Source organism: Cervus elaphus, chromosome 11 (assembly GCF_910594005.1).
Source record: "Cervus elaphus chromosome 11, mCerEla1.1, whole genome shotgun sequence".
NCBI classification, from domain to species: Eukaryota; Metazoa; Chordata; class Mammalia; order Artiodactyla; family Cervidae; genus Cervus; species Cervus elaphus.
The window spans coordinates 88353991-88370648 of record NC_057825.1 but is presented as its reverse complement, the minus strand read 5'-3'; the positions used below and the strand labels follow the sequence as shown (position 1 = coordinate 88370648).

At 31.5% G+C, this 16658-nt stretch overlaps 1 protein-coding gene across 6 annotated transcripts in view; it reads right to left on the bottom strand.

Moving 5' to 3' along the window:
* Positions 1-1541: 1541 nt before the first annotated feature.
* The window catches only part of MEMO1 (mediator of cell motility 1), a 117175-nt gene continuing 102058 nt past the window's right edge, over positions 1542-16658 (bottom strand). For 5 of the 6 annotated variants that reach the window (XM_043918310.1, XM_043918307.1, XM_043918309.1 and 2 more), the window contains 3 exons: positions 13800-13876; positions 3632-3736; positions 1542-2215 (listed from right to left, as the gene is read on the bottom strand). In XM_043918310.1, coding sequence (XP_043774245.1) covers positions 2084-2215; positions 3632-3736; positions 13800-13876 — 314 coding nt within the window. In that variant the 3' untranslated portion in view covers positions 1542-2083. Of the gene's footprint in view, positions 2216-3631; positions 3737-13798; positions 13877-16658 lie in introns of those variants that run through there. The other variant, XR_006343619.1, reaches the window with a different exon arrangement.

The window sequence follows — 16658 nt, the reverse complement described above, 5'->3', positions numbered from 1 at the left end:
TGAGGACTTATATATTGCTAATTTGGTACAATCTTTCTGAAGAGTAACTTGGTCATATTTTAAAGGGCTTTGAAAGTTCTCACCTAAATAGAACTAGTCTAATATAGAATTCAAATTTCACATACAAAGATGTCCATCCCACTATTTATAACTGTGAAATATTAGAAACAACCTAATATCCAAAGAGAGAACCGGTTCAGTTATGTTATATTCATACAATAGAATAATAGGCAGCCATTTTTAAAAATCACATTTTCAAAACATGGGGAAGTACTTATGATGGTAGGTTATAAAAAGCAGGGTATACAACTATATGGTCAGCAAAATCTCAATTTTGTTATTATGCACACACACAAACACAATACACACCCATACATATAAATAGCATAGACAAAGATTGAAAGGAAATACAAAAAATATTAACAGTGTTATCTCTGGATAGTGAGATTGCAGATAATTTTTTTCTCTTCTTTATACTTATCAATATTTTCTAAATTTTCTGTAATAATCATGTATTAGTCTTATATCCAGAAAACATTAAAAATTTACTCTGTAGTCAATTTTGAAATTTTTATGGTCTATATAATAAATAAGGAATAAATATTTACAATACTCAAAAGTATATCTGAGTGATGGGAAATAAATCAATAACATGTAAGAATATAATTTCCATACATGTATAGGTGGGTAATTTTGAATCCAAAAGATTACAGTATTTCATCTCAGTTCTTGAGTATAGAAAGTTGGTATTTAGTAAGTAAGAAATGCAAATCTTTAAATAAAATTGGTGCAAGGCATCTAAAAATTGTGCTATTCTGGCATAACATTGAAGATATAAATGCTCTCCAATGTGATATAAATACCCAGTGTTATATTAAAATAGGTATAATCTAGTACATACATCATGGCCAATAATTAACTAATTGAGTTACATTTTTTTTTTGCCAAAGTGACTAGGATTGATCTAGGCTAAAGAAATACAACACCATACCATTATTTTAGTTGGAAGAGCCGCACCAAAAATCATGACAAAAAACACTGCAGAACTATAAGAAAATCCAGTGGTTTTCTGTTATTATTAATGACTTCTTGCTAAAAATTCAAGTAAGACAGTCAAATTGCTTGGAGCACTAAAAAAGCATAGCAGCAGTGTATGGTCTGCAATGATTTGAGAAACACTAAGAACATTCTTCACTGTTTCCTCATTTGCAGACTACTGCCTATCAAACACTATCTGAGAATTACGGAACTACATCTGTGTTCTTTACCAATCTTGAATTTATATTGTATTATAATATAGTAATGACACAAAGTGATGTCACACATAAAAATGCAAACTGTATGTAATTTTAAAAACTTTAAAATATGACTCTATTATCTGTGATAAAAAAATCACATAAATATGTAAAATATAAAAATACATCCTAACATACTTTTACATAAGAACTAAAGTTTACCACTTTTAACATAAAAATTCAGAAATGAACTAATAAAAAACAATTTTTATATGTACCACAGAGCAATAAGTTTAAATCAGACTATTTCGAGTTGTGTAGCCCTTTATTAGCAACTAAAATAGAAGGTATCTGTTGTACAATATGGGTAGTAATTGACTATAACTGGAGAATTTTATATTCTATTACAGATCATTTATAAATGCAACTTCTTTATTAAAAAGCTTCCACCCTTTTTGTTTGTTTGTGTACAATTTGCAAAACTATTCTGAAAGCAGAGTATATGTGCACAAGTCTGCAAAGAGTGCAAATTAGGATATGGTAAATGCTTTACAAGTTACTTTCAAAAAACTGACTGCCACAACTGTGCCTTTACATTGCCTGTTTTTTTTTTGATCAAAATATTTTGATGCCAGCGTTCCTTCCACTGCTCTAAACTATAAAGCATTTTTTTTAATGAGTTGAAATTAAGGAAGGACTACACCTACTAGAAAAGAAGAGAAGAAAGTTCTATTAGTTTGAGGTTTCAGAATCCCCCCAAACCAGGACCAGTATCTTGGTAAGGGTTAGGCTGGGACCCTGGACAGAGTGTGAGTATGTGCAGATGGCATTCCTGAGGATTCAGAGCTTCAGTGAACCGTGAGTGCTCCAGCTGCATAACTCACTGAACTGTCTTGCCAGTTTCTACACTGGCTGGACTGGGCATAATTCAAAAAGGAAAAACTCATATTCATTCCATTCTTCTGCAGCTCTGTGATAGCCTAGGAAAAGAAAAAAACTGGTTATGACAGACATCACATAAAAAAGTGAGCACTCTCTAAACACACTGGTAGCTTAACTTTGTTCACTTTACAAACGAAGCCTAGATCCCTCCCATTCTACGTTTCTTGGATTTCTCATCACCTCATTTAAATAGGAAAAAGAAAGAATTCTTTATTTCATTCTCTCAAAGAACATATCCTAATCTAGCTTCTTGATAAATACCAGTCATCTTCCACTCTCTCTCTCCCTGTATTTAATAAAGCCACTTAAAAAATAAAAAAATTTTAAAGCATAGTATCTTTCTCTCCATTCGCTAAACCAAACCTTGGCCACTTTTGTCTTGAAATGTTAAAGACTCTTTTCTTTGTCTGACATTGATTAAATTTTAAACGTATATAAATTAAGTACCAAATCTAAGAGGTATACCAGGAATTTAATCTAACTGTAAATTGGTTCATCATTTATTTTACTAAAATTTTACTTTGAAAAAAAAAAAAATTTTTACTTTGAAGTTTTATTTGACCCAATTCAAACTTTAGTAAATTAGTATAGATTAGTCTTGTTTAAATTTCAGAGATCAATTTAAGCCCTTAACAGGCTCTTAAGAGTCAATACTGCTTAAGAGGAGGCCTTTCCTAAAAATCCACAATGTACTATCTTTCAAATTACAGTACAGTAACACTAGACCTTTAGGTTCCTAAGTAGTCTAGACTATTCTAGACTACATTACCAATTCCATTATTTCTCTGCCTCTCCAAACAATGAACCCATTATTCCTTCCTCTTCCCATTCCTGAGTACACATTTTCTTCTTTTTGAGTCTCACATTTTCTTCCAAGTCCAGTCTTATTAGGGAAAAAATTAATGTTATTATCTCTTTAGAAAATCCAGCTAACCAAAAACTTCTGCCTCTTTACCAGTCTTTAAATGAAATACTACTGTCTCCATTATAAGAAGAAAAAACAAACCATTTGTCTTGCTTTATTAAATTATCAATATCTAAAACTCAAGCACAGAATCTTCCATTTACTTTTTATGGAGTCAAGAACACTAAGCAAAACCCCAAAATTAGAAAGACCATATCTCTTGAAAGCTTACTTTGGTTTATATTTGTAAAAAGCATACTGGAACTGGCTAAGAGTCAAGGAGAAAAAAATGGGTTTCAACTCTAAAAAACTCTGTATTTAAAAGAAAATCTTGGCCAGTCATACAGTGATAAATAACCTCAAATAACCAAAACAATAAAATTTAAATTATCTTAAAGGTACTAGAAAGAAAACTGACTACATATACCTAAAACTAAAGCTAATAAGCTGTCACAGATGGTATCAATTAAGATATTCTGAAACCTAGTAAGATTAAATGTTTTCTTTAAAAAAAAAAAAAAAAAAACCAAGGCTTCCTAAGGATACTCACATTTAATAACACCCCAATGGGATGTCTTCCACATATAGTATTATGGTATTTCTTCAAGTAATTGCTAAAAGATACAGGATCTAATTGTTCTATAATACTCATACCCTAAAAAAAAAAAAAAAAAAGAATGAAAGAAAAAAGGACAACTTATTATTTCCTAATTAAATTTAATTACATTTCAAAACAGCTACTTAAAGCTAATGATCATAATTTTTCAATAAAGAAAACACATTACTTAGTGAAGTTAATACTTCACTCATTCACCCAAGGTAATCTTATTATAGTCAACTCTCAACAATATACACATTTTATTAACAAAAACATTTAATCCCCAGTTTAGTTTTCTCTAACCTCCTGGGATGTTTCTACACCACCTTCCCCAGTTGTCACTCAGCTCACAAATCCTCAAACATTTCAGGATTTTATATTTTTCATATGTGTGTGTGTACACACAAGATTTATACAAGTAAACCTGTTGTGAAAATTTTCATACAAAATCTAAAATTAGATTTGATATATGGTTATTTTTCTCATGTCCATTATATTACTCATACCACTGACATAAATAATCAAGAGCCGATTATAATTTTACTATTTCCATTACATATACTTAAATATCAACAGTGTGTAAGGCATTTTAATTATCAGTAATTATTTAGGTATGTGATAAATGAGACCACAAACTAAGAAAAGAGTTAATATATTTTTAATCAATTTAAAGCTCATAACAGACTGATAAAAGCTTAAGCAAAATAGGTTTTTATAAACAAGCTGAAAAAATAAAAGTCCTCTCTCTCTTATTAACTAGAATGCTTTGTTTTCAAATTTTTAACTGAGAATCAAAATTTTTTAGACTACTATTGAAACAATCACTATGATTTGGAAATTTGTTTACACTTAATTCTGTATTCTGCAAATGCCTTCAAATGTGTTCATAATACATTGACATAGAGCAACTTTAACTCATCTGAATCAAGCAAATAAACCAATGATTCTAAACTCATCCATTTACTGACTACCTGACCTTATTTTCTTACCCAGGTAAAATACTTTATACTTATGTTCAATAACTGGATTAATATCCTCTGGGAGAAATGTAAATTGTGGTTTAACTAATGAATCAAGTGACATAAACTGTGTGTTTTTTAATTGTATTTCAACATATTTTAACAAGCACAATGTAAAAGGATCTATGATAATCAGATGAACACTCATCTGGAAAATGATAGCAATTAGCAAGTGACATAGTACAAATATTGCAGTGGCAACATTTAAATCAAAATTTAATTTTATAAAGAATCTTTCTTGAGAATATCCAAGTTTTTCATAAACATTATCATATTTTTCTACAAATATATCTGAAAGATAAGCCTATGTGTGTGTAGTCAACTTCCAACTTCTTGCACATCAATTAGCCACTCTCAAATTTATCCACAACCAGTGTTTAATGCTAAGTTGGTTTTCTCCTGTCAACTAGGAGGCTTCCAGGTCAACATCCTCCTAGAGAGAAATATGAACTAATTTAAAAGTTAAACCTAAGATAAATGATTAGTATTATGATTTTTGTACACAGAAAATCACTCAATATGTTTCTAAACCAAATAATAATAGAGAGATGGAGTTATAAATCTCTTCCATAAATACGAATAATCAAGGTATAACTCCCTAAAGATGAAGAAACTATACATTAAAAAGGTTAAAAGTTTGTCTCTAAATTTCTAATCCTAGGCTCCTTCTCATTTACTTACTCTGCTTCATACAGAATAATGAGAAATATCAATAAATCTTTAATACTTGCACATAGCTACAAGTTGTATACATCTTAGAATTTTCAAAGCTCCTGGATGAAGTCAAGGACAGCTTACCCTAAATCAAATTCCACTTTGTAATAAATTATGTAACATTAAAGGTACAATGTGTACCTTAATATTAAAATCTCAAAGCACACTGTGAATAAATATATCACATTTATATATATTAACATGAATAATTAAAAGAGAAAACTAATGATCATATTTGTAGAAGACAAAGAATTCAAAGTGGCCAAGAAATTTCACAGAGAAAATATAAAATTATAATGTAAAGAAGACACTACTAAATAAAGTGTTCAAAATGAAGATACAATAGTTAAATTACAAAACAGAAAGCAAAAAATTGAGGTAATGGAAGTTAAGAGATTAAATTTAAAATTTTAATTCCCTGAAGTGCGTTATATACCTACCAGGGCAAGAATCAATTTTATTATATTCAATTCTCTGACAAATACAACAGTTAAGAGGTATGCCTTTTTACAAGTAAGGGATAGAGAGAAAAATTAAGGCATTGCTCATGAGTGAACCTCTCCAATTAGAAAATTCATAAAGTATGCAAAAACAACAAAAATGATCAGTAAAACTGCAAAATGGAACACCCACTAATTAACACAGAACAGTGACAAATACGCTTCTGTATATATTTATGTTTTGATTCTAACAATTTTAAAATTACTATTACCAAAATTCAAAGATAAAAAATGCTAGTTTGATGCTACTGCCCAAATTCCAAAAAGATGAAAAATAAAAGTGCTCCCCAAATATGCCTAAAGAACTCTTCTATTTCTTAAAATACTGGAAGAGATGATCAGTAAATCTAATGTCCAGGTGATGGAAAGCTTGTTAGGGCCTGGTATATTGAGAATTTGAACTTAATCTAATGTGATTAAGAACTTAATCTAATAGGAAGTAGTGAAGTGGGTCACTACCCATTCAGCTCTAAGATACAAAAAGACATTATAAACACCAATAGCCTATCCATCACAATGACCATACGGGTTTCTGAGGAATTTAGCAGTTTTGGCAAGAAATCCTCCGACTGAAAGCTAACTTCTTACCTTGAAGGGAAGAAAAGCGAAGGGAATCTATCGTTGTGCTGACTTTCCCAGGAATCAGTGAAAGTTTGTAATGTCAAAGCCTACATGGTCATCCTAAACTCAACAGGCAGCTACCTAGCAGAGCTGCAATTTCAGGACTCTAAGAGGCCTTCCCCTTTTTAAAAGTCTACCTATATATAATAAATTACTTAAATTTTACTTAATTTTAAATACTATTACCTATAAATAATCTCCCTCTAAAGAAACAAACACCAAAAAGAGTAGCAAAACATTTTTAGAAGTCTTTGAGAAATAAGAACTGAACCGTATCTTTCAATTATTAACACATAACTAAAACTATATTATCATATCATTAAGCCTGTGGCCTTATTTTTTAAAATAAGGATACATATTTATGTTGGAGAGATGGGTACACATTTAGGAAGATGAGGTAGGAAAAGGAAATATTTTCGTTTCTTTAAGATGTACCAAGATAAAATCTTATAATGAAAGAAATTTTAGAGGGGGAAAAAAACACTCTAAACACAGCAGTGCTAAGAACAAATGTACTAATAAATAGCTACCTTAAGGAAGATATTGTAAAACTAGAAGCAACTACTAAAGAAATGATCAGGCTAAGTTCAAGAGAAAGAAGTGTGAGGGGACAAATATGAACAATTTCACTTTCAAAAGACTAACAAGAAGAAAAGAAGTTAGAAGTTCAAAATAAATAAATAAAGTGACTATTATAAATCTGGAAGGAAAAGAAGATAAAAAGATGACTACAATGACACGTTCAGATTCTCTTTGCCAAATCATAAATGCCAATAGTCATAAGGAAACACTGGTCTACATCAAAAGCAGTACGGAAAAAGAACCTACAATCAAATATATATAAAATATGTATAAATGTGGCTGCTGTTTCATGTATGTAATCTAAAAGGTTCACAGAAATCAACATCTTAAAATGTGCTCTGCTTTGGTCACTATACAAACTGAAATTGCAACATACTAATTACCAAAAAACATGGCCAGTAGTTAGTAATATTGTAAGGCTTTCAGAATCTACATGTTACAACTAGTTAGTTTTTTCTTCCAAACTACAACATTTGAAAGATTCAGCTTGTTTTCCTATATATTTTTCTTTCCTTATGTGTTTTCTTCACATAATTAATTTCCAAGATATCCAAATGCTAGACATAAAATTTCTCCCATCAAAAATCAGCAATTTTTCTTTTGATTTTGGAGCCTAAAAACTTTATTTTCTAACACTTTATTAACTACATTTAAAAAGACTTTTCTGATAACAAAAAAGCCACCAAAACTTAACATAACTTTCAAAAAAAAAAACCTATAATTTTATAATTTCTTACTTAAAAATAATCTTTTCACTCTATCAAACTTTCCAAAGGTATAATTACAATTCAGAATTGCTAACATTTTTGCAATACTTGTGTAGAAGTATTCTACTATATTCTGCTCTGAAAAGATTGATTTATAGAAATTATGGTATTAATTCTTAAATGAAAGAAATTATTTACAATATAAAATGATACTCATAAAAAGGAATATACTAGGATATTCACCATTTGGTCACATAAACCAATTAGGAAAACACACTGTGTAAGAGCTGGCTATTACACACTGTGTAATAGTGAGTGTATTGATATACATACATGTATAAAATCGTATATACATGAGTATATATATAGAGCTAACCATTCTTATTATTTTCATCCATTTATTCTAACTCCCAGAATGGATTTATAACTTGAATTAACAGCATGCAAATAAAAAAAAAGATCACTTAAGAGCCCTTTAAAAATTATATAGACATATATTACAGAAGTGTTTCAACAAATGGACCACAAAAATCAAGTTCAAGTCAAATGTTATATCAACTATTAAATTCAAGCATATTAAAATGAAGCAAATACTCAATTTTATTCCAAAATTCTATTCCAGGCTATTTAAATAAAATTTTTAAAGCTAACCTCCAATAATTTTGGACATGTAAAGTAAGGTAGATTCGGAATTCAACCTAAAAGCTTATTGGTTCTACTGAACAAAAATTTCTAAAACTTTCAAAGCTTAAGAAGTGAGCAGGAGAGGCAAAAATTTTCAGAAGTTACAAGAATCATGCCAATGGGTAAATGTGACTCTTTTCGCTCTTCTTCAAAGTAAGAAACTAGGGTCTAGTTATCCAACTAATCATACACATCAAGAAAGACAAACAAAGCTAGTCCTTTTAATATAACCTAAAAATCAACAAAGTTAGAAGGCAGGCTAAAAGAAATGTTAAGTATAGATGTTTGTAATATGCAACATACACACAGAACAACAAATAATAATATTTAAATATGTCCTCTATTCTAGAAAATTCCAAAGGATGCTATTATGTTCAGTAACTTCAGAGCACCAGGTAAAGCAATGTTTTAGGGAAAACATTTCCCTTGTGCTAAAAGCATCAATTCACTGATTGATGACTTCTTACATTTGCAAAATTAAATGTTGTCAGAGTAAGAGTCCACAAATTATTTACATAGCTGAGTAGAAAACAAAGGGAAAGAAAATGAATAGGAAATTCTGTTCTATTTCAACAGATCAGGATCCATAATAGGCTAGTTCCAACTCACCTTCAAAGCTGGTTTTGGAATTAAGTTGTTGGGACTTTCTCCATACTATTAAAAGGGGATCCCCAGGGGCAGGTATGGGCAAGTCTATTTTGAGAAAGTTCCACAAGAGATTTCAGTTGTAAAGATGGGGTTGAGAACTACTACAGTAGACAATCCTATCTCTGCCTTGGCTTTGATTAACAACTACATGTTGAAAACTCCCAAACTTACTCCAGATCTCTCCTCTGAGCTCCAAACCAATACCGTTAATCCATTAGCAAAGCCCTGTTGAATACAAGAACTTAAATCTATGAACTTCTTTCCATCTTCACTAATACCACCCTGGTTCAAATTATTAGCACATCTCTCCCCCAAACTCCTGCCAATGCCTACTGTTACTACTTCTGATTCTTTTGTAGAATCCATTCTCTATACAACCACAAAGCAACCTTTAAAATAATTATTTTTATTATTCCATCATTTCACTTGCCACTGTATTCACATAAATTTCCTATCCTGGAAGTTAAAGCCCTACATTATCTGATTCCCTGCCCACCTCTCTTACCTGAGCTGTATCATTCTTATCCCTCTCTCCTATACTCCTACAACCCTGACATTTTTCCCTTTCTTCTAACACATGAGCCTCTTCCCACCCTAAGGCTGTCACAATGGCAGTTCTGTCTAGAATGTTCTTCCCTCTGATCTACTTAAGTTTGTTCCTTCTTATCATTTATACCTCAATTTAATGTTCCTCCTCAGGAAGTCTTTTTCCAAGCATTCAATCTAAAGCAGCCTAGATTTATACACTTTTTCAAAACCCTGTTAGTATTCTCTGCATAGCACACATCACTTTTGGAAACTAACTTATATACCATATCCTTAACTCTTTAAAAAATATATATATATATGTGTCTCCTCCAGATAGAATAAATTTTCTGTGAGATCAAATGAGCTTATTTATTGACTTATTTTCACCAGTGCCTAGAACTTTAAATGCACTCAAAAATAATTGGTGAAAAGAAAATCCAAATGCCTACTTGCCTGACATCTCCACTTGGATGCCTTGCTATTTGTTATAGCAAATATAACATATTCATAATATTTGAATTTATGATCACCCTACCTTGTAAAAAAACTAGTCCTATCTTCTCGTGATTCTGACCTAAGTGAACAGAACGAAGACATAATCAGCAGCATAAGCCACATAATTAAGAAACATCCTTTTCTTTTTAATTTTTAAAAGATTTTTTTATAAATTACATCCCATATACAATTATTACAAAATACTAACTCTATTCCCCATGTTGTACAATACATCCTTATAAGCCTATCTTACACCCTATAGTTTATACCTCCCACTCCCTGACCTATGTTGCCTCTCACCTCCTCCCCACTGGTAACCACTAGCTTGTTCCCTATATCTGTGAGTCTGCCTCTTTTTTGTTGTATTCACTAATTTGCTGTATTTTCTGGAAGGAATTACCCTTGACACTTCCTTCTCCCCCAAGTTTTATCATCAGTTTGTCTCTAAAATACACTGGACACATCCACTCTGTCCCTCTCTTCCCCATCACCAACCCAACCAAATTACCATGTCTCACTTGGATTATCAAACTAGTCTACTCATTTCTCTTCCAGCCTCCATCCAACCCATTTGCTGCAGTACAGCTATACGATCTATTCACATACAATCTGCTTGATCACTTTCCTATTTGATATCCTTTAAACAGCCTGTTCTAGATTCTCTAGTCTAATTTCTCACTCTCTCTCATCTACTCAGCCATTGATCTGACAGATATACATACTGAGTACCACAAACAGGCTGATACAAAATAAAGATCTTGATCTCATGAAGCTTACAATCTAATAGAGGAGGTTTTCACCAACAAATAAAAAGTCACACAGTAATAAGTACTAAAAAGAAAAATAGAACAGGGTAAGGTTTTACACTGAGTGACTGAACAATAAAAGGTCTTAGAATGGTAGATTCCCAGATCGCTCAGTAGTAAGGAATCTGTCTGCCAATGCAGGTTCGATCCCTGGGTTGGAAAGATCTTCCCTAGAAGGGAAGATCCCCTGGAGGAGGAAATGGCAACCCATTCCAGTAGTCTTGCCTGGAAAAATCCCACGGACAGAGAAACCTAGCAGGCTAGAGTCCATAGGGCTGCAAAGAGTCAGACATGATTGAGCACATCATAGAAAGGTCTTAGAATAACTGTTTACCTCAGGGGCCAAGTGGGAAATTGTGGGCATATTCCTAGGTGCTCAGATGCTCCGTCATGTCCAACTCTTTGCAATCCTATAGCCTATAGCCCGCCAGGCTCCTCTGTCCAAGGAATTCTCCAGGCAAGAATACTGGAGTGGGTTGCCATTTCCTATTTTAGGATATCTTCCCAATCCAGGGCATATTTCTGGGTTGTGTCAATAATCAGAAGATGCTACTGGGGGGTTTAGTGGGTGGCAACCAGGGATGCTGACTGTCCTGCAATACAGGACAGTCCCACACACAAAGAACTGTTCTTATCCCTTAATACTTTCGTATGTCCACATACGAGAAAAACCTATTTATAATTATCTACACTCTTAATACCATTTACATACAAACACAAAGAAGTTTTGCATGATTTTAATATACAATAGATTTCCCAAAAATAAACTATCATATAAAGTAAGGGAAAACTATACCTTGTTTAATTTACAGTTTTCCTAAGAGTTATTCACCATTTTAGAATTGGTGAATTATTCACTCACCAATGCAACTTGGTGATGTAAGTCACAAATATAAACATCTTTAAACAGACGTTTGTGTGTAGCTGTTGAATTAATAATACTCTGTAAGCATCTAACTACTCCACTGTCTCCTCCTCTAATACAGCTACCTGGGCATGTACATTATCAAATAAACATATATTAATTTACTATAAATTACTTTTATTTTTATTTCTTTCTCAGATTACAATTAGGGTATTTGTTTAATTATGTACACAGAAAGAATATATTCACCAACTCAAATCATTTGAAAAATATTTGCTGGGCCCCTACCTACATTTCAACAGCTAGTCTGAGCACTTTGGATACATTAGTAAACAAAACATATATCCTTACATAATAAATAAGTGAAATAGTTTCTTAGAGGAAAAGTAAGGTGGACTGTGGATGCTGAAAGGGTGGAGTGTAAGATGTGCCAGTAGGCCTCAGTGGGAGGGTGAAAACTGAGCAGTCATAAAGTAAGAGAGACAGTCCAGTGCAAAGGGCACAAGCTCTAAGCTAGGGCACATATATGGCATTACTGGGCAACAGTAAGGAGACCGGTGTGTCCATAATGCCTCCTAAACATCTTATGTCTCTATATTGTAATGGTTTCTTTTCTAAGTCTACTTGATGATGAGACTGTAAGATCGATTAAATCAGAGATCATGCTTCCTCTTCTTAGTATCTTCAATACTTCATATAGTATTAGAATATAGTAGACACTCAATAACCATTTGCTTTATGAAGAAAATAAATGACATAGAACCAGAAAAGTTTTCTGAGGCAACTGAGAACTAAACCTCAGAATAGCAAGATTAGAATAGTAGCCAGAAAAGAATTAATTGACCGACATGACAATATAATAAAGCAAAAAAAAAAGTCAGTGAATTAAAATTCAAACAAAATTTCAAAGGCAAAAGTATTAGGCTATAATCGGATTTAAAGTAACATGATAAATTTAAATATGATAAAATCTCCTGAGTAACTGCATTTATTCCATTTGGCTTTTAATAAAATAATATTACTCAATATAATCTACTTATAGCTTCAGATCCAAAATCCTTACTAAAATGTCTTTCTACTTTAGACTAAATATTCTTATATTAAAACATATCCATAAAGCTTATCACAAACAGACTACAGAGTTAAAGGTTGATAAGAGTTTAAAGATAATTTAGAGACTAAGTCTCTCCAAGTCTCTCATCTTAAGAGATGACAAATTGAGGACTAGAAAATTGAAACAATCTGTTGAAGATCAGAGAAAATTAGTGATATATTTGCTAGATCTAATATTCCATTATGAGTCAATACCAAAATGATCTGCATGTCTCTAAAACATTAAATATTACCTAAAATATTAAATACTAAATAGTAAAGCAAGTACTCTGACCACCCTACCTCAAGGAAAACTTGAGGTTTTGACTCAATAATCTGCAGGATATTTTGACTGCAGATTTTGACAATATCTGCAGTTTTGACTGCAGGATCAATGTCTACTGTATTCCTGGGCTAGTAAAGAATACAATAATGTTTTAAAATTCTAATTTAAAACAAATCCAAATTCCATTTAAGAAAAACCCAAATGGCCAAAAAATAGAATTAAGTAATAAAATAAACTTAGAATTTACTATGTTGTCTCTGCTTAACAGTAAGTAATGGCAATAGTATCCTATTATCCCTAAAACCAAGACATTCCCCAAATAGTATCTAAAATCTGTATCTAATTATTCAAAGTATAATTAATCAAAATTAAGATGAAGGAAATCTCTACTAATAGAACAGGGATTATTTTATAATCAATATTACATGATTACAATATATATTTTGCACATTTAAAGATAGGGAAAGAATTATCAGCCCACTGTATACCTTAACATAATAAATCTTGAGTCACTAATCTGAAATTAAAGAAAAAAATCTTACAGCAGTAAAACCCCACACCTGAAGGACTTACCATTTTATCTAGATGTTCAATGGATCTATAAATCTCCCCCTGGGATTCATCATAGTAACTGTAACGGAACCTTTGACCTTGAAACAAATATCATGTACAAAATAAAATAGGGAAAAATTAGAAGCTAAAAAGAAAGCAAGCGCTTACCAAATAATTTCAGTTCTCATGGAAGGCAAAGCACAGCTTAAGCCTCTGAGAGAATGATTCCCAAGAGCCCTTGTACGAAAAATAAAAGGCATATTTGGGAAGGTAATAAAGAAATGATATATCATCAGTGTTTTACAAGGTTAAAAACTATTTCAAACTGTAAAACCTTAAAGTCACAATCAATACAAAAGACTAAGGAAAAACAGTTTAAAAGTTAGAAGCATTTGTTAAACATATCATATCGGTCTATAATGGAAAGTAAACCCAAAGAATATGATTCAAGAAAATCTGGCTTAAGAAACTATCTCAATATAACAAACCAACGAAAGCTTGGCTTTTGTTGTACAAATGCAAAGATTTAATCTCTACTACAGAAAAAAAAAAAAAGTCAGTCAGAGATATATGTGGCTTGTATAATTTTTATGATCTAAATTTTAAAAATTTATGTCACTGTTGCAAATGTTAGAAAACGATTAATACAAGTGCCTTTAAGTAGGATACACCAAAGTATAAATTTAACAAGTAGTTCTACTCTGACAATAAAATCTCAGTAAGGATACAAGCACAGAACAGTCAATGTTTAGTTATTCTCCAAAGAACAGAGAGGGTAAATGGAAGAAGTTTAAAAAGAGAGAAACAAAAGTCTCAGGAAGTGAATTTTGCTTCCTACTATAGTCATATAAAAGCCAAAAGTTAAACATATTCATAATTAATTACAGATTATTATTCAACTGATTATGTTGTATTTCAGATATATCAAAACTTGTTTTTCAGCAATGCCTTTATTTTCAAGAACTCATTATTTTTATATTCCTTATTTTCAAAGATGCACCAGAGTGCAATTCTGAAGGCATTAGAGTGCACTAACCATGCTCACACAGGCTATGCGTCTTGTACTGAAATTTTACAGCAAAGTTCACATAGCCAATTATTATCCTCGCATCTGAGAAGATGGGTTTCTTTGACTGGATAATTATGATTTTTAAGTTCTCTATTTATCTCACTAAAAAATATCATCTTATAGATCACGAGCTATGTAAAATTATAAAACCCTTTGGATATAGTTTTTCAGAGAAACCACACATCACAATTTTTAACATTTCATTAACTGTTGATGCTAATCATCTCTGATAGTCACCTTTCTACAATATACCATATTTCCTTAGCTTTCACATATTCACTTTTCACATACGTTAACATGTACAACTACTCAATGTGGCAGTTCTTATCCCCCCACTCCCCCACTGAGCACCATTATTAAATCAATATTGCATCTTACAATTCATGATATCCTAGAATCAAGTAATAGGGTTATGAGACAATTACCTGCATTTTGAATATTAACAACCTTTTCTGGTAAACACTGGAGATTACTGTATGTTGCTATAACTATCAGATCTATTACAGTCCTTGAACTAAAAAAATTCTTAAACAGTGACAACTCTATCACTCAGCATCTCTATATTAAACAATTCATCAGACATTTCCTTCAAAACTGAGAGTTAGGTACAGCTTTGTTTTTCTTTAAAGAATATATGTACTTACTCCTACCTAACACGCATTATATAATTTACCCTATTTTTCCTATTTGCCAGGTTGCTCTCAGAAGGTTCAAAGCCAAATCTAAAGTCTATCGTAATAACTTACTGATTCAATTCACTGGTACTAAATTTCTACTTTTATTTCAAAGTTCTTTTGATAAAGCTGCCCCACATCTTCTGTGAAATGAATAAACAATCAAATAAACAATCCTGGACAAGAAAATTCTAACTCACTGTCACTGTAATTAGAGTAATATTCTTGGATGAAATCAAGATGAATATTCTTTGAACCTGAGCTGCTTCAGGTTTATACTAATACATTCTCTTTTTCTTACTTCTGATGATAACTGTTAGTTTTAGTTGTCAAGAATCCCTGTTACTGGGACATTACTGTCTTATCTCAAGATGGCCACTCTCAAGTGCAGAGAAAAATGTGTGTACTTTGTGACATTTGCTATTCAAAAGTCTTTTCTACTTATTTTCAACTTTAGAGCTGCTGTTTCAAATTGCTGAAGTTGGTTAAACCTGCCCTAACCATATGTCAAAAGTGTAACTATTTTTTAAAATGCTATCTTATTCATATGGACCATTTTCAATGTAACTTTCACTTAAAAATTACTTCTGAGGACAGAAGTACACAGAATGTTTAAAATAAGTTAAAATACTAAATCAACATGTGATTTAATAAGAATGACAAAATACAAAGAAAATCAATGAGCAAATGTTTTAATATTTTGCTATCTACTTTTTGCTATGTTTTAGTAGCCATCTCGAATTTAGTAGCTGAAGAACTGAGTAGAAATATTTGATAAGCACTAAAGAATTTCCGTTAAGAAGCTAAATTCACACTGCTATAGCTACTACATTGAAAAAAGTATCTTACTTGTAACAGCTCAAACTGTCTCATGATAATTTAATTATACAAACATTTCAAAATTACTTCAGTAATTCATTCTGGTCAACATACTTAAAGCATCAAATTTAAAGTAAATAGTTGCCATTATCCTAGCCTAAATGAATTAATATGTACATATGTATGTATGCATATACATGTGAATGCACATGAGTACACACACATAACAAGTTTACTTAAACACCCTTTGGAATTTGAATTCAAAAGATTTTTTTGCTTCTAATTATAAAAATAAAGTTTATCAAGATTTTATTTACT